The 18,297-nt window shown below is 39.9% G+C and overlaps 1 protein-coding gene and 1 long non-coding RNA gene across 3 annotated transcripts; both read right to left on the bottom strand.

Annotated features, from left to right (window-relative positions):
• Positions 1-5,262: 5,262 nt before the first annotated feature.
• On the bottom strand, positions 5,263-10,570 carry LOC122052676 (transcription initiation factor TFIID subunit 6-like). 2 transcript variants are annotated; one of them, XM_042614339.1, is made up of 15 exons: positions 10,121-10,570; positions 9,906-10,023; positions 9,724-9,791; positions 9,382-9,567; positions 9,173-9,259; positions 8,545-8,646; positions 8,364-8,472; positions 7,568-7,674; positions 7,319-7,456; positions 7,148-7,243; positions 6,926-7,050; positions 6,602-6,734; positions 6,396-6,521; positions 6,216-6,324; positions 5,263-5,807 (listed from the first exon to the last, which is right to left on the bottom strand). In XM_042614339.1, exons 4-15 carry the CDS (start codon positions 9,505-9,507, stop codon positions 5,434-5,436), a joined length of 1,632 nt encoding a protein of 543 aa, XP_042470273.1. In that variant the 5' UTR covers positions 9,508-9,567; positions 9,724-9,791; positions 9,906-10,023; positions 10,121-10,570; the 3' UTR covers positions 5,263-5,433. The 2 variants fall into 2 exon arrangements, with proteins under 2 accessions (XP_042470273.1, XP_042470272.1); XM_042614338.1 differs by having other exon boundaries at positions 9,728-9,791.
• Positions 10,571-13,418: 2,848 nt separating this feature from the next.
• Positions 13,419-17,893, bottom strand: LOC122054107. The gene is made up of 3 exons (XR_006132564.1): positions 17,845-17,893; positions 17,372-17,414; positions 13,419-13,490 (listed from the first exon to the last, which is right to left on the bottom strand). It is a non-coding gene; the product is annotated as an uncharacterized LOC122054107 (long non-coding RNA).
• Positions 17,894-18,297: the final 404 nt, after the last annotated feature.

The raw sequence follows: 18,297 nt of genomic DNA, 5'->3' as shown, positions 1-18,297 counted from the left end.
TAGCAATGCCGCGCTGCCAACTGATCGCCTTTAACTTCTCCCACTCGGTCTTCCACGGGGAATTTGATCTTCTGGTGGAAAGTTGAGACGACTGCCCGAAACTCATTGAGGGTCAGTCGGCCCAAAATGACGTTGTACGCAGAGGGAGCGTCCACAACGATGAAGTTAGCAGTCCACGTCCTTCTGAGTGGCTCTTCCCCGAGCGAAATGGCCAACTTAATCTGACCGACTGGCTGAACTTCGTTCCCCGTGAATCCGAACAAGGGTGTGGTCATCGGTAGTAGCTCCGCCCTGTCGATTTGGAGCTGGTCGAATGCCTTCTTGAAGATTATGTTGACCGAACTCCCTGTGTCAATAAAGATGCGATGAATAGTGTAGTTTATTATTACCGCTCGGATGATGAGGGTGTCATCGTGCGGCACTTCGACTCCCTCGAGGTCGCCAGGACCAAAGCTGATCGCCGACCCGCTCACCTTCTCTTGGCTGCATCCCACAGCATGTATTTTCAATCGTCGGGCGTACGACTTGCAGGCTCGGTTGGAGTCCCCACTTGTTGGTCCACCGGCGATGATATTGATTTCCCCCCGAGCGGAATTACTTCTATTTTCTTCCTCCCGAGCAGATGGTATGGCTTGCTCGCGGGAGACTCGAGGGTTGGCCCTTGGCTGGTGATGTTGCTGCTGATGGTGGTGCCGCTGGGTGAACGCCTAATTGTTCGCCGCTCGACGTGCTGATGATGAGCCCGCCTGTCCGGTGAAGGTGATTGGCGCCGATAGGTCCTCGGCTCAGGTTGGCTGACCGGGGGAGACTCCGGCAATCCCGAGTGTTATGGGTGGCTGATTGATGGATTTTGCAAAACAAGGGCGCCCATACCTTGTCCTTTTGTCGAGGCCGCTCGACTGCAATGTGCTTAACGGCGGGCGATCTGAAATCTTGATGTGGCATCATCCCCTCGGCACGTGGCCCCTTTGGTGGTTGCTGGTTGATATGTGTTCTCTGTTTGGTTTGGGATGGAGGTTCGCCCGGCACTTCCTTCTTTCGGGCTGCTTGTGCTTCCTCCACGTTAATGTACTCACTCGCTTTTTTCAGCATGTGGTCGTAGTCGCGAGGTGACTTTCTGATGAGCGAGCGGAAGAAGTCCCCATCGACTAAGTCTTGTGTAAAAGCATGCATCATTGTCTCAGATGAGACCGTGGGGATGTTCATAGCTGCTTGGTTGAAGCGCTGGATGTAGGCTCAGAGAGTTTCTTTTGGGCCTTGCTTCATGGAAAAGAGGTTGACGCTAGTCTTCTGATAGCGTCGGCTGCTGGCAAAGTGATGGAGGAATGCCGTTCGGGAATCTCTGAAGCTCTTAATTGATCCGTCCGGCAACCTCCGAAACCAGCGTTGAGCCGAGCCGGATAATGTAGTGAGGAAGACTCTGCATTTGACTATGTCGGTGTATTGATGAAGAGTAGCAGTGTTGTCGAACTTACCGAGATGGTCGTCCGGATCAGTTACGCCATTATACTCCCCGATTGATATTGGAGCGTAATGCTTCGGAAGAGGGTCTTGTAAAATCGCCTCAGAGAACTGGTGATTGACCCGCTCGGGGGATGACTCTGTATGCGGTGCTTTCCCCTTTCTAGCGTCCCGCACAGGCGCTTCATCGGGCGATCCCTGGTTGGCTAGGGCCAGCTCCGACGGAGTCTAGAACAGTGCCCGATGAAATGGAATGGGGGCGGCCGACACGTCTCCTGGTGTGTCGGTCTGCCCTTTGTTCTGAGCCCACGAAGAATATTGTTCCGGTCGGTCCTCCATGGTCGCTCGGCCTCCAGAGACCGAGGCGGCCTGTTGCGCTATCCTCTCTGCTTGGGCCTTCTGCTGTTGCTCGACCATCTTTGCGGCTCGCGCTTGGATGAGTGCTTCGAGCTCCTCGGGAGAGAGCGTTACCATGAGTTGGCGTCCAGCTTCTTCCATCTTCTCGGCTCGGATTCAGGTGCGTTCCCACAAACGGCGCCAATTTGATCCTGTCCGCCCACTGAGTCAATGGAAACTGGAGACGTGGCGCTCTCTGCTGCTCCCCAGTGATCTTCGTAGCAATGTAGCCTCTGATGAACCTGCAACAAAGTCGGGTCGGGAAGGGGTTCCCGGCGACGACCCTCCGACGCTCAAGTCAGGTGATGGCAAGAAGAGACAGAGGCAGAATAGACACTGTGGCTATAGTAGATAAGGAGAAAAATCATACCTCCGTCGAAGTCCGGGGGTCTTTATATAGGACCCCGGAGAGGCGTGTGCACGCTTCCCAAGGCATGCACGTTCCTCAAAGCATACCTTGGAATGACTGTGTCAGAAAAACATGCCTAACGCAATACCTCAATTGTCCGAGCATATCTCTGTCATGGCAGCAGAAACTTCAATTCCTCCGTACGATCCTTGGTACGGCCCGGCCGCGGACCATGCTGCTTGTCCGCGGTAGACGTCTCGAGAATGATATCACTAGCTGCCCCTTTTGTCCCCTTCTAAGCCCTTTGTCTTTAACCGGGCCGGTCAGGCTGATCGCTTGGCCTCCCGGGCGCCCGGGTATACACACACCTCGAGCCGGGTGAAACGGTCGATCGGTCACATACTTGGATGGGGCACTGACTAGTTGTTCTGCCGTTCGGCCTAGCAGTTCAGCTACTGGGCATAATTGTTCCTCTATAAAGGAGCTTGTGAGCTTCGGAAGCTCAACCCGAGGTCGAGCTGTCTTCGTGCCGGCCCGGGGTCTACCCATGCCGGTCGGTCGGAAGATTCCTCTCTGCTCGGCCGGACCTTTGACTCTCCCGTGCAATTGACCCCTTCCTATGTGGGCCCCCGATCCTTACCACCGGATCAATTGTTATTAAAATTCTGATAAACACGCATATTAAATGAGGAAAAGGAATACTAAAAAAGACTTGTTTAGCAACAATAAAATAAGATAAAATTTATTTAAGTATAGACGATAATATAATAGGAGATAGAGTTTAATAGTGTAAAAGGACCCATATAGTCGACCCCACCTAGTGGGATAAGGGTTGATTGCTGTTGTTGTAATTGTTATTAAAAATTCTTTATTTTTATATGATTCAAAAATAAAATATTGACTATAAAATATTCCAAAGGCTAGTAGCAACCCATGATTTACCTCCTCCATGTTGGCCCTGGGATGGGTTGGCGAGTACTGGGGGCGAGCGTATTCACCTTTTACCACCATGATTGAGACTAGGCATATCTTCGTACTGTTACCCATCATTAATTATTTTTTAAAAATATATATTAAAAAGAAATTTAAAATTAAAATGATGATAATTATACTCATAATTACCAATAAATATGACATTATCATGATCTTTGAATTATGTACTCTAAATATCAATTAAATTCAAAACTCTAAATATCAATTATAAGCTTACAGATTTAATTATCAATAAATAATAATTTATTATATGATTTTTTTTAAAATTTATGAGTTAAAATTATGTATAATTATTTATTTGTTTAGAACAACTTTAAGCCTATTTTGAATATTACAATCGTCATGACCAAGATGAAACATTATTACAAAGTTAATCATCTAATTCTGAATATTTTTCATCAACTCAACTAAACAAATTCCATATGAACAATTTAATACTAATTTATATCAATACTCATACGTTGGATATCAATTTAATCAACATGATATTCAAAGAGAATATAAGTAAGATTTGGTTAAGGAGAAAGTTTAATTTTCATTATATTTTTTGCATTATGTTAGTATTGTATGAAATTATGTAATGATGTATTGAGTTTTTTTTTGACTTATGTATTTTATTTTTTATTACTAAATGCATTTCGTGAAATGATATTGGAATGAGAATGGTATAGTCTGCGATAGCGCCACGACCATCCTTGCGAACTCTAGAAGAGATTCAAGAAATACTTATCGACAGATCTAGGTTAATGTGCGATTCATTTGAATACATAAGGTTAATTAATGCTAGTAAACTGTACGAAGAGACTTTGAGGGATCGGTTCAAAAATGAGATGTCCACTGGTTTTGGTGTTCTTAGAGACTGGATTTTTCAGGCCATGCCTGGACAACCAACGTCGATTCTTTCTCAATCCCTGTAAGTTGATCCATTATACATTTCCAAATCTTAAGTGAATCTAAAGGTTTAGTAAACAAGGAATGAAAAGTATCAGAGCCAAAGAAAAAAAAATCTTCTAAAATATGAAGAATGATCATGAACACACCAAGTCAGATCCATACATGTTTTTGAGCAAGTCTTCCTTGTTCCCAAAGTGGATTTGTGAAATTATATGTAAAAGTGATATGAAGAATGTTGAGGTCCTACTTCTTCCCTGCATTGATGAAAATGAATTCTATCACCCTGTTCTATGTATCAATCTGATTCTAAAATGCTTGTCAGGTTGTTTGTGGCAGAAAACCCGAGAGGAATATTAGAATGGTAGAAACTTTCAAGAACTTATTTACTAGCAGGAGTAGATAATATGAGCTACAGTTGCCATCCATTCTTTTATCTTTCTTTCTTTCTATTTTGTTTGTTGTTCTCCAGTTGATGTATAAGCAATACTATTTGTTATAGTTATTGTTGTATAAGCAATACTTTTTGTTGTAGTTATTGTTGTATATGTCATGTAGCATCTGCAGTTGATCCTTCGCATCTCGAATGCTTCAGATTCAGTAGGCGAGCAGTTGCACTAGACTTGGCACATAATGTCCAAGTTGGCATTGTGTTTGATCGTGTGTTTTTCTTGCAATTAGCTGGAATATCTATCAGTCTAGAAGATGTGTGTGATGCGGATCAAGAGCTATACAGTGCCTGTAAAGAAATTCTAGAGATGGATGCAGGCATTCCTGATTCTGACATTATGGGATCAATTTCAAGTCTTTATGATCAGTTGATCCTTAGCTCCCCAAAGCGAAGATGCAAAAAGGTTAACCTTCGCTTCGATCGTTTGTAGATTGTTGAAGTCATGTGGATGAGCAAAGAGGAGTGCTTCTCCATTTTTGGACAGCGGTAAGGTAATTGCCTGCTGATGGATTTCCCGACTTGTTTTCCAAATTGCACATATGCAAATCATCAAGATCCCGAGGGTCTCTACCGACATCACAAACATGTTTCTACCGACTTAACCTGCCTGCGTATCAAACTAAAGCCATTATGAAAGAGAGGCTTCAGCTAATCGCTCAAGAACATCTTAGCTTGAACATCAAACTACTTAAGGTCGACACTCACACAAACTGATCCGATCTGTAAACAAAACTGATTCAAAAACTGATAGTTTGAACATTGACCAAAGGAACCCCAAAAGAACAGTTTACTTCTAACAAAGGTAGATCCATTACATCTATTGTTACAAAACACTAAATAATACACCATCTTTCAATTGCGGGTGGAAACCCTATTAGATCAATTAACACAGCTAGAGAAAGAAAGATTTCTCCAGTGACGGAGTGAATGACAATATGCCTTCCCCAAACAACTGAAACAGTGACAATAGGAGGTTTCCTGCATCGAGATCCTCCTTCCAAGCTTGGGCCAGAACTGCTGAACCCTTGGGTGCTCCGCTGCCGCCCTTCTCTCTTCTACTGCCAATTGAATCAATCGATACCTGACCTGGTGCAGAAGATTGCCCTGTACCAGCACCAGATGATTGTGGAGCAAACCCATCCTCTGCTCCTTGCAGGGTGGCTGTTGTTGTGGCAATAGCCTGTATTGTGCCTGCTGGTCCATCAACTGCCATCTTCTTGAAGGGTGGCTGCTGCGATGAGTTATTGGTGCTCAACTTCCGCTTGACTGATTTGAGGAAAAATTGTATCAGAAACTATAACCTGACATTTGCTGATATACACGCATTTCTCTAGTTTAATGAGTCAGAAGTATCAGTGTGCTAAATCAGGAACTCTACGTGTTTTCTGATTTAATTTTATGTTACTTGGACTTGATAATGTGTATCCAACATAAGTATGGCTCCAAATGTCAGGCACAACTATTTTTTTTTCAAAAAAAAAGTATGCATAAGCAACTATTTTCTCCAAATGTCAGGCACAATATAAGTATGGCTCCAAATGCTCCAATTGTTGACTATATATTTATCCATAAAACAGAAGGAAATGACAATGAGATTTCCACAAGAAGATTATTTTAAATGATTCCAGAAATATTAAATGGAAAACTGGTGAAAATACTTGAATTGGGGCTTACTCATGCTTGTTGCAATCCGTGGGTTAATCCTCCACACACCTTGTTTCGGTGGAGATAATAAGGTAGGCATCATCTTCAGCCGGTCATACAAACATTTACCAGTGGCACACTAAATATGCAACCAAGGTAAGTAATTATTTATGAAACAATTTTTTATTTGAGTAAATGAACAAGAAATACCTGTAAAGCACCATATACTCGCCAAGCTTCTTTCCTTTTCATCTCATTCTTCTGCTTTTCCAGTTGCATCTCAGGCTCCAAAAGTTGCAAATACGGCTCAAGATTTGGCAAAACAAGAAGACATATCTAGCAAAGTGGGTATAAAAGTTAGACTAAAGGGAGAAAAGGTGACATGAATGACAGAGAAATAGGGTGTTAAGAATTACCACACTTGGTCCCAGCGCAGCAAGCCCTTGAATGGCACCATAATGTTGTGTGAGTGCTTTAGAAGGATCAAGAAAAGCATTAATCAATGTCTTCGTCAATCGTGACTGAAGATTGTGGTACACATGACCATATCTGTTGAGTAGATGTCACTTATTGATATAAGAATTTTCTCAAGCAAAATGAAACTGGAAACTGTTATGCATGCAGCATGAGATAATCGTCGCAATGATAAAGGAGTTTGAATAGATTTTCTTATTTACTTTTCTAGAAAAGAAGCAAGCTCTTAAAGAATGAAGTTTTATATTTAGAGCACGATTTCTAACCTTCTACACACTGATGCAGCTAGATTTGCTGAGAAATCACGGAGTTCCCAGTGGTTATCTGTTATTCTACTCCCCAACCTTTTGGCAACGACGCATGTAATAATTGATGGCATCAGCTGATGTAACTGAAGATAATAAATTTTTTAGTTAGAAGAAATATGAATGACTGTACAAAATTGTCTGTAATGTCTTGTGTATTATTGAAGTAGAAAAATGACTCACATATGGTTCTATGTGAATGTGTGGATTTTGGAGAAGGCTTCGAACCACACGCATTAAAGCAAACAAGATAGGAAGATCATTTAAGCTCCGAGCAACCTGTGATGGAATAGCTGTCAATAGGTATGGGAACTAAGAAGAATTATTCAATTAATGAAGATTGACAAACTTGACCTCATCTGCAATGAAGTAGGAAAAGTATGGAACCAACGGATGAATTCCTGAATCCATTGCTAAACTCACTAAAGCTTCTTTAAAAAGGTTGGATTCAGGTCTTGTAACTGTAAGCTCAGTAATTTTGTCAAAGTAGAGCTGCAATGATGAGTAATAAAAACTATCTGCATGGGCAATTTCTCATAGAAGCTCAAGAACTTGGGCAGCAAAACCAAGAAAGTTCATGAAGGGACTGTTGGGGGGAAAAACCTGTAGCTCCCTAGATAATACATGCTTAACAGGCAGTTTGAGATCAACAAGAAGTCCATCTTCTTTGGTGTTCTCAGATTTCTTATTTTCAGACAGGGATACAATTGCTGGAAAAAATATATTCATGTAAATCAATTTCTCTTAATAAGATAACATTACAAAGAAATGATTAAACCAAAACCAGAGTATACACCAACATAATGGTTTAGAGCCTATAGAAGTGGTGACACCAATAAGGCAAAAAACCACAACTGACATATCTCAAATGAGTTTGATGAATTAACCAAGAGAACCAAATAGAAATTCATAGTTTTATTCACACTGCACCACAAAAGTTGATTATTTATAAATAAATAAGTAGCAATTTTGCACCCTTTCTGTCCCAGTATATACCAAAATACACGTTATCATGTATTAGCCTACAGAAGTAGTTTTGGTTTTGAGAAGGCATAAAAATTTGGAATATTTAATGATAACTGCACAATTGAAGTTCATAGACAAAAGGAAACATATCATATCCTATTTCAGGAACTATATTGTACACCTATTGATTGTGAATAATATACATTCTTGGTACATGTAGTAATGCACTTATATCCCCAGAGCCATTATCAATTAGATCACAAAAGACCTACCGCATATCTCAGTTAGAAATATGGTATATGCCAAAAAACCTTTCTGATTTGTGTACTATCCAACCAAGAATTACTTATTTGGAAGGTTTCATTTATTCTTATGAAGAACGGCAGTCTACTCCAATAAAGATAGAACAAATTAATTGTCACATAAATAAAACCTTCAGCAGGAGAATTTTCAGGAATTGCAGGTTGCACCCCTTCAATAGCAAGCCAGTGAGCCACAACAGCAGTTTCAAGTGGTGCTTTGGGTAATGGTGAATCAATGACCTATATGTTGCAAACAATAGTAAATACAACCATGTTATCAAGTAAATTACACCCAATAAAAACTTCACAAACCTCCTTGAAATCCAAATCTCTGTCATCAAGATAGAACAGATCCTTGTGCCCTACTGCCCTCTTGAACCGCAAGGGATCAGTTGATGCAAATCCATAAATAGGCTGAAATTATAGAACAAGCAACCAGTAATATATTGGCTTGAGATGCTGGAAACATAATGGAGAAAAGAACTATACAAGTTTCGCATGATTTTATTGTGTTTTCCAACCTAACTAGGATCTTCTTAAAGCAGAGCTTCACTCCCATATGATATAAACATAATTCATGGTTCAAGGAAAAAAAAAAACATTATGAAATATTTCTTAATTCTCCTTAAAGAAACAAAAGAAAGGCAGATATTTGGAAAGGCGCACAAACTAATGTATAATTTTGAACTTCAGTTATGGCCCAAGTTCGAGTGATTAAATGAAAAAAGATACTACCATCTCCTCCTAATTTCCCCTTTAGGACTTCATTTCTTACGTAAATTTATTGTGTTAACAATTCAAAACAGAATGAAGGTTTTTTTAAATATAAACTACATTCAAACAAACTTTACAAACAACATATCTCGTAACTCTATCAATCCTGGAAACAAATACAAGTACAAAACCAATTAAAGTTAGAAGTTGCAGACAGGAAACCTACCTCGACATTCCTCAGACTGAGTGCACTGTCCACATCTTCAGCCGTCAAGACCATCCTTTTAGAGTGACGCATGCACTTTATTGCCTCCTGCACTTCCCTTTCCAAAGTCAGGGACCAGGAAAACCAAAACTAACGAAGAATCAAACTTTAAAGCACCGAAACGTTTCATCCCCGTAAAACCCTAACCCGAGATGCAACACAAGCACCACCTGCATGATCTCCCGAAGACGGTACTCAACATCGGGGGCGAGTGCGAGAGAGACCTCAGGGGAGAGGTTAGAGATGCCAATGCTTTGCGCAACCACCTCGATCGTCTCCTTCGGGACGATACTCATCGTCGCCTCTTCCTCTTCTCCGTCTATTGCTCAATCATAATAGCATGGATAACAATGAGACTGCATGGATATTAAAATAGATCAACATACAAGATCAAGAAATAAAAGATCAAACTCAAGAAGTAAGAACGAATAGAGTCAAGGTAAATATAACAACTATCTAAACATAGATCATGCACTAAGGTCAAATTACTAAAGGAACAAGGCAGGAAGTACCCGCCTAAAATGTAAGTCACGCTAAATATCCACATGTCCAAGAGTCTGCTCCAAATCGAATCAAAACTCTGCAACATAAAACACAAATCATACTAATCTACCATAATTCGATTAACCAAACCTAATCCCAATTATGGTTAAGAAACCCTAATTGAATTAACCTAATCATATCACATACTCACCAAATCCGTGGTGCCTAATGGCCGGAGGGGTTCACAATCGGAAGATGTGGATCGTCGACAAACAGTAATGGCTGGAGTTGTGTTGGCTGGAACCAAGCAATTGCATACCAATCTTCCACTGCCATTTGGAAAACAATCCCAAATCCAACTAATTAGGAATCCTTATAGTAATTTACCTAAATCCACATTATGTTGAAGTTAACAAGGATTATTACCTAACTTTCCTCTTCTCCAGGAATGGTAGCAAGCAAACAGAGGCTGGTGATGGCGCTACGTCAAGAGACGCCGGCACGCAGTGAGCTGGTGCTAGAACTGATCCTCGTCGACAGAGGCAGAGGGGTCGAGGAAGAGGCAATCGACGTTTCTAGGTCAAAATGGCGGCCCTGGCTCGAAACAAAGGGAGACGGCGGCTCTCGCACTGCCGATAGCTGGATCCAATGGCGCGGGCGCGATCAGGCGACAGCGAAGATCGAGAGCAAGCGATGAAGAGGAATCGGGATTCTCGCTCAGGCCGACAGCGTCGCCTCCCGCGACGGCTGCTGCGTCGCCGGTGAGTCTCGCTCGAATGGTTGGCGACAGTTGAGTGGCGCCAATCGACGGGACGACGACGCCAGGTGGGCGATCGGGAGAGGGCAGCGCAAGATTGGGGAAGAAGAAAAATGCAACTTAGGTTTAATTTATATACATAGGGTTAATTTAAGTAAACACTATCCGTCGTCGGCTACATACTTTATCCAAATCTAATATCTAATAGATCTATCATCTTAAAATATATCATATGTATCCGATTAAATCCTAAATTTTTTAAAAAAATTTATAAGATTATTTCTACCATGACACTTTTAGGTTACGTTTGGTTAGGTGTAATGTAATCGAGCTTGTAATGTAATCAAATTTGTAATGTAATGTAATCTTGATAATATTATTACGTTTGGTAATATAATGTATATAATCTTTGATTACAAGGATAATTACTGTGTTTAATAGGATGTAATCTTCCTTATAATGTAATCAGAATTACATTACAAGACACTATATAATCCAATTATATTACGAGATCATTGTTTAATCAAAATTTAAATCACTACAAAAAAAACCAACATTACCGACAGAAATATCAGTCGGAATTCCGTCGCTATAGACATATAGCGACGGAATTCCGACGGAATAATTTCTGTTGGTAAAATATCCGCCGGCTTCTATTCCCGACAGAAACAGAATTCTGATGGTATTTTATACCGACGGAAATTAAGTTTCTGTCGGTAAACGTACCGACAGAAAATACATTCCGTCGGTATAATTACAATATTCTACATCACCGATTGAGGTGACCATCTCCGACGGAAAATTATTTTCCGTCGGCAATTACCGACGGAACAGGCTGATCCGTCGGTAATTGCCAACGGAAAATAATTTTCCGTCGGTATTTGCCGACGGAAAAGGCTGATCCGTCGGCATCTACCGACGGAAAATTATGTTCCGTCGGTATTTACCGACGGATCAGCCTGTTCCGTCGATGGTCCCGAAGGTGATCTATCGAACCAAAAGTTACGATAATTACCGACGGAATGGATTCCGTCGGTAATCCGTCGGAATTTCAAAAAAAAATTTGACAGATTCTTTTCGTTTACACGCTGTTCCCATATACATTTTCCACATATATAAACAAACCATCACAATCGATGGTTTCATACAATCCACACAACAAATACAATCCACAACAAATATAATCTACATCAAATATAATCTACACACATATATCTATCATATGATAATCACAAACTAATAAAATCCACAAAAAAAATCATATTCCATATAATCCATAGCTAACTAAATCTGCAGAATATATATTCTTCACATATCCATATCTAAAATCAAGTTTACATAACACATACCGAACTAAAATGTAGTCCCAATAATACAAGAACGGGAAATCATAGAGAAAATCCTGTAAAAAGGCAAATACAAAATGATGTTTAAATAAACAGTTTACATATTTATATATTAAGAATTTTATATGAAATAATACCTGAACAAAAAGTGAGCAAATGATGTAGTGAAGAGCCAATATGTATATATAACTTAACGTGACTCCTGAAATATATAGTAATAAAACCTTTAGAAATAAACATGTTATAATATCAAAACAGGCTCACGTTCTATATAATAAATAAATAAATAAAGTATAGCTGAACAAACCTCAAAAAGCTAACGACCACCGTCTGATAGATCTTGAGTCTCCTGTGACTCAGATCCCTGTGATGCTTGGGTGAAAGAAGCCACGATTGCCCGCATTTGGGCCATGAGATCTTCATTACTCTTGTCACGTTCAGCTCTCTTCTTCTCCTCATCAGCTCTCCACTGATCCATATCAGCCATCCTCTGATCCATTGATTTCAGTTGAGACCGCAGTTCTTGATTTTCACGTCTTAAAGACTGCATCTCACCAGAAGAAGAGGAACTAGCACGGCCTACTGGATTCCTCAAACGATCAAATGCCACTTTGGCCTGAGAGCCAAGGCCGTAGAGGGTGGAGTTTTTTGTCCTTCCACCGACAACATCATAATATATCTCATTTAGATCGTCGGTGGATAAAGATTGTGACTCTCCACCCTCTGCTGATGGCTGAGATGTCTGAGCCACCCGTTCTGTCATTTCTTGCTGCATAAAAAATAACATAATGATATGTATTACTAATTACTAATCAAGATATAAATGAACAAATGTAATAAAGTTAATTATCTTACATGTAGAGTTTGAGATCGAGAATCAACAAATGACCCATCCTTCTTCTTGTGGGTCTTCAGAAAAATCTCCATACATGTAGGCTGTCGGGCAAGCTCACGTTCCTACATTTATAAATTAGGGAAAAAAATTAGTATGCTCAACAATACAAGGTTGGTAATAAATACAAAATTTGTTATAAAGTATAATTTTAAATTATACTCACCAAATCAATGGTATGCTCAACAATAGATCTGGATCCTGACGTATGTCGAGCGGTTCCGGTGCTCGGGCCACCTGGCTCTGTATTCCTATTTGCTTTTGCCTTTTCGGCATTAGCTTGCCACCTTTCTGCAGTCCAGGTGGTCGTCCATGCACTCCATATCGCCTCCGAAACATACGCAGGCCTAGTGCCCTTCTTTCTCATGTAATACATATGATCTCTGTAGAGTTTGGCACAATAAGTATTCCATGTAGCTTTAAATTGATCTTCTTGCCCGTCCACCCATGTATATCTTTTCTATAATTATAAGTTAAACATTTAGTTTAAATGATATAAATGATAACTATATTATAGAATGTGAATTAAATTTTGTAGAATCTCCTGGTCTACATGCCTCCATGTAGTACCAGGCGCGCTAACTCGTTCCTTAAATTTTGCAGTGATATATGTGGCAACTCTGTGCCCATCCGGAGTGAACCTGCACAAAAATAGACCTTTAGGTTATGAGAAATATATTATAACTAATGTTATATATAAACTTGAATAATTAATAAGACAATATACATACGAGTCCCCGACAACGGTAAGGACTTTGTGGCCACGGGGTGCCACAGCCTGCTGCTCTGCCATGATAATATCTGCAAAATAACATTGCAACACATCATAAAAAGGTCTAAAAACCTGATAATATAAATACAAAACATTAAGGAAATCTACTTACTGACGGAAATAATAATGTTAATATTTAATCATCATTAACATCTGACTAGTCAACATTAACAGTTTCTATGTCCTCATTGCTAGATGAGCTTAGTTCAACTTCATCCTCACTGTTGGACATCTCCCCATCATCCATCTCTTCGTAAATGTCATTAGCATCTACAAGCAATTGAGAAGTAGATTGGTGTTGTAAATCAACTGAATATATCTCCACTTCATTATTCTGAAATGCATCATGGTTTTGAGCAGTGATTGTATTCGGCATCTCTATGGTCGAGCGAGGCTTGATTCGACAAACAGACAACCATTCACTAGATCTTCTTCTCTTCGTAGGGTATTCAAGATAGAAAACTTGACCCGCTTATATTCTGAAAATAAAAGGCTCAAACTTGTTGAATCTTTTATTTGCATTAACCTCAACTAAATTATAATTTAGATGAATTCGAGTACCTATTCTTGAGGTCGGATCATACCATGAACATTTGAACAACACACACCTCTTTATTGGTAATGCAGGATATTCAATCTCTATGATTTCATCAAGTCTACCATAATAATCAAATTCAGTGTTATTGTTGTCCACATATCCTTTAACGCAAACACCAGAATTATAAGTTAATCTTCGTGAATCTCGTTGTGCCACGTGGAATTTAAGACCATTAACATAGTAACCAGAATACACCTTTATTTTACGAAGGGGTCCTGATGCAATATTCATTATCCTATCATCTTGCACATTTGATATTCTACGATCTTTCACCTATAAAAATAAGTAACATATATCTTAGTACACTTCTTAATAAAAAATGAACTTAAAAATTTCACAAATTTTCTAACTTACATATATTTGAAACCACAATGCAAATTCGGTCTCTAATTTTGTAGCTACCTCACTTGCACCAATTGATGGGTTTTGGAGATATAATTGTTGTTCGTATAAGCTGAGAAAATAAGTAATTATATTAAAATTGGGATATCAAGCAAAATAATTAAACAAAGGATAATTGTTTGATTTAAGAAGTTTACTTACTTTATGTATGGTTTGACCTCTTCACAATTTACGAGTATATATGTTCTTGCAGCATGATATTCTTCCTCGGTTAACCATCTAGCAAGCGATGCACCCATTAACTTACCAGGAAACTTAAAAATAGAAAGCATAGATGGATCTATCGACTGACAAGCATCATCAGAATTTCTAGGACACCTGCGATGTCTTGTTTGCACACTATCAACAAAATAATATGAGCAGAAAGAAGATGCTTCTTCTACTAGATAAGCATTGCATATTGACCCTTCAACTCTTGCTTTGTTACGAACATTATTTTTTAATTTCCTCAAAAACCGTTCAAATGGATACATCCATCTGTACTGCACAGGACCTGCTATTTATGCCTCGTATGGTAAATGTACTGGTAGATGTTTCATTGAATCAAAAAAACTTGGTGGAAATATGCACTCCAGTTTACATAATATGAGTGGAATGTCTGTTTCTAGCCGAAGCATATCATCTATCGTAATACACCTTGATGTCAAATCTCTAAAAAATATACTCAATTCAGTGAGTGCTTGCCAAACATTTTGAGGAAGTAAGTCATGGAAAGCTACTGGAATAAGTCTTTGTATAAATACATGACAGTCATGACTTTTCATTCCAAACATCTTTAATCTATTCATATCCACGCATCAGCCCATATTTGATGCATAACCATCTGGAAATTTGATTTCTTTCAACCAATTACATAAAGCTTGCTTGCCATCTTTGTCCAATGTATAACAAGCCTTTGGAAATCTATTAGTTATTTCATCTTGATGCAACTCTGGTCTATTGACTAGGTCTTTTAATTCCTCGCGTGATTTTGCAGTGTCTTTAGTTCTTCCAGGCACATTCATCACAGTGTTAAAGATATTATCGAAGAAATTTTTCTCAATATGCATAACATCTAAATTATGTCGAATAAGCAGATACTTCCAATACGGTAACTCCCAAAAAATACTCCTTTTCTTCCAACCACACTTACACATCCTAACAATATATTTATTTATCTCATCAGAACCAGATTGTGATACTGGTAGAAATCCATAACTATCAATTTGCTCAATGATTTGTTCACCGAAGCATGGAGTGGCGGGGTTTTCCGACTACAACATTTTTTAAGAAAATTTTCTTATTTCGCCTAAAAGAGTGATCAGGTGGTAAAAATTTACGGTGATTATCAAACCAAGACACCTTCCCACTGTAAGGTAATGAAAATGCATCAGAATCAGTCATGCAGTGTGGACATGCTAATTTACCAGCTGTGCTCCAACCCGATAACATTGAGTATGCTGGAAAATCACTGATCGTCCATAATAATGCAGCATGCAATCTAAAATTAGTTTTTCTTGCAACATCATAAATCACCGACCCTACATTCCATAATTCATTTAACTCTGCAATAAGAGGTTGTAAGAAAACATCTAACTTCTCTTTGGGATTGGTTGGACCAGGAATAAGTACTGTAAGGAACATAAATTCATCTTTCATACACATCCATGGCGGTAAATTGTAAGGTGTTAATATAACCGGCCAAGATGAATATTGTTGTCCTGACTGTCCAAATGGTTGAAATCCATTTGCAGAAAGTCCCAATCTCACATTACATGGTTCCATTGCAAATGAAGGAAATACAACATCTAGATGTTTCCATGCAGGTGAATCAGAAGGATGACACATTATACCTCCATCGTGCTCATGCTCATGATGCCACGTCATATGGCAAGCTGTAGCAGCAGATGCATACAAACGTTGAAGTCTAGCAGTTAACGGAAAATAATACATCACTTTCCAAACTATTTTTTTCTTCTTCTGCCCAGGTATGCGAGTACCATGCTTATAACGAGGGTGTGTACAGATTTTGCATTCACGCAGATCATTGTCTTCATTCCAAAATATCATGCAGTTATTTATACAACAATCAATCTTCTCCACAGGCAAACCTAAACCTCTGATCAATTTTTTTGTACTGTAAAAACTATCCGTCATTATGTTATCAGCAGGAAGCAATTCTGACATCAACTGACAAATGTCGTCGTAACATCTTTCTGAAAAATGATGTTCTGCTTTCATATTTAATAACCTTGCAGTAGCTGATAATTAAGAATGACCTGAGGGAATGTCTTTCCACACTTCTCTTTCACTAGCCTTTAACATTTCATATAGTTGCTGATATTCAGGTGTTGGTGTTTCATCTATATTAGAATAATCAACTGTAGCATTTATCGTATCATGAACCATTGATTGCATTGCGATATCAATATTAATTGATGCTTCAGGAGCGGTAACTGTTGCCCTGGATGACGAACCACCAGAAGATCCAATTGGTTCATATAAATAAGGTTCTCCGTGACAGTACCAATTGTAGTAATTTGGCACAAAACCATTTCTACATATATGCATTTTTACAGTATCCTCATCACGGAAAGCTCTATTTTGACATTTTTTATGATTGCATGGACACCGTAACTCAACACCATTCATACATTCAGGGTGACTTTTAGCAAAGTTCACAAACTGTTCAACTTCAGCAATAAAATCATCTCTGATAAATCCTTTTTCTAATCGATTGTACATCCAAGTTTTGTTCATAGACATTTTCACCTAAAACTAATATATTGAGAACTAAAAATTAACATACATTAAGATACTAACACAAAACAAACAAACGGACTATATTATGCTATAAATTAACATACTAACATAACCTATTTCTAACTTTAATCATGTTAAATGACATACAATATAATTTAGTAATTTTACCTGAATATGTGTAGGTCAACTGGAGAAGAGCAGCAAATGCTACCTGTTTACAAAATAAAAATAATTTAGCTAAAAAATTAAGACAAAATATTTTTCAAATTTCTCGTGGCACCAGCAGCCAACTGCCGGCCGGCACAGCAACCAGCTGCCGGTTGGCACAGCCGCCAGCAGCCAGCAGCCAGCAGCCAGCTGGCGTCCGACAACAGCCGGCACACACGCAGGCAGGCGCAGGCGCCCGCTGGCCGGCGCAGAAGGCCGCAGGCAGCCGCTGGCGCAGATGCTCGCAGGCGGCCGCCGCCGGCAGGCGCAGATGGCCGCTGGCGGCCGAAGCCGAACGCCGCCTGCCGATGGCGGGCGCAGAAACCCGCTGCGGGCGAGGAAGCCCACTGCGGGCACGCGCCGCCGCGTGTGGGCGAAGGCCGGCGGCAACTGCCGCTCGCCGGAAAAAAAGGAAAAAAAAAACAAAAACTAACCTGCGATCGGGAACGGGAGAACGAAGCGATCGGGAACGGGAGAACGAAGCGATCGGGAACGGGAGAACGAAGCCGTCGGCCACGTGCGCGTGAGGGAAACAGGAGGTTAGGGTTTTTTTAGGGGAACTTGTCGACGGAATTCATATTCCGTCGGTACACTTTAGATTTACCGACGGAATTAGTAATTCCGTCGGTAAACCCATTAATATACCGACGGAATGGATTATTCCGTCGGTAATATCTTTAGTTTACCGACGGAATATTAATTCCGTCGGTATCACACGGTTATACCGACGGAATGATTTATTCCGTCGGTAAAAAGTAGAGTTTACCGACAGCATATTAATTCCGTCGGTAGTGATACCGACGAAATGATTTATTCCGTCGGTAAAAAGTAGAGTTTACCGACAGCATATTAATTCCGTCGGTAGTCCCGTCGGAAACACTGGTTTT

This window comes from Zingiber officinale, chromosome 3A, assembly GCF_018446385.1.
Source record: "Zingiber officinale cultivar Zhangliang chromosome 3A, Zo_v1.1, whole genome shotgun sequence".
Classification (NCBI taxonomy): Eukaryota; Viridiplantae; Streptophyta; class Magnoliopsida; order Zingiberales; family Zingiberaceae; genus Zingiber; species Zingiber officinale.
Note: the sequence above shows the minus strand (reverse complement) of the source record. Positions and strands in the feature narration are given on the sequence as shown.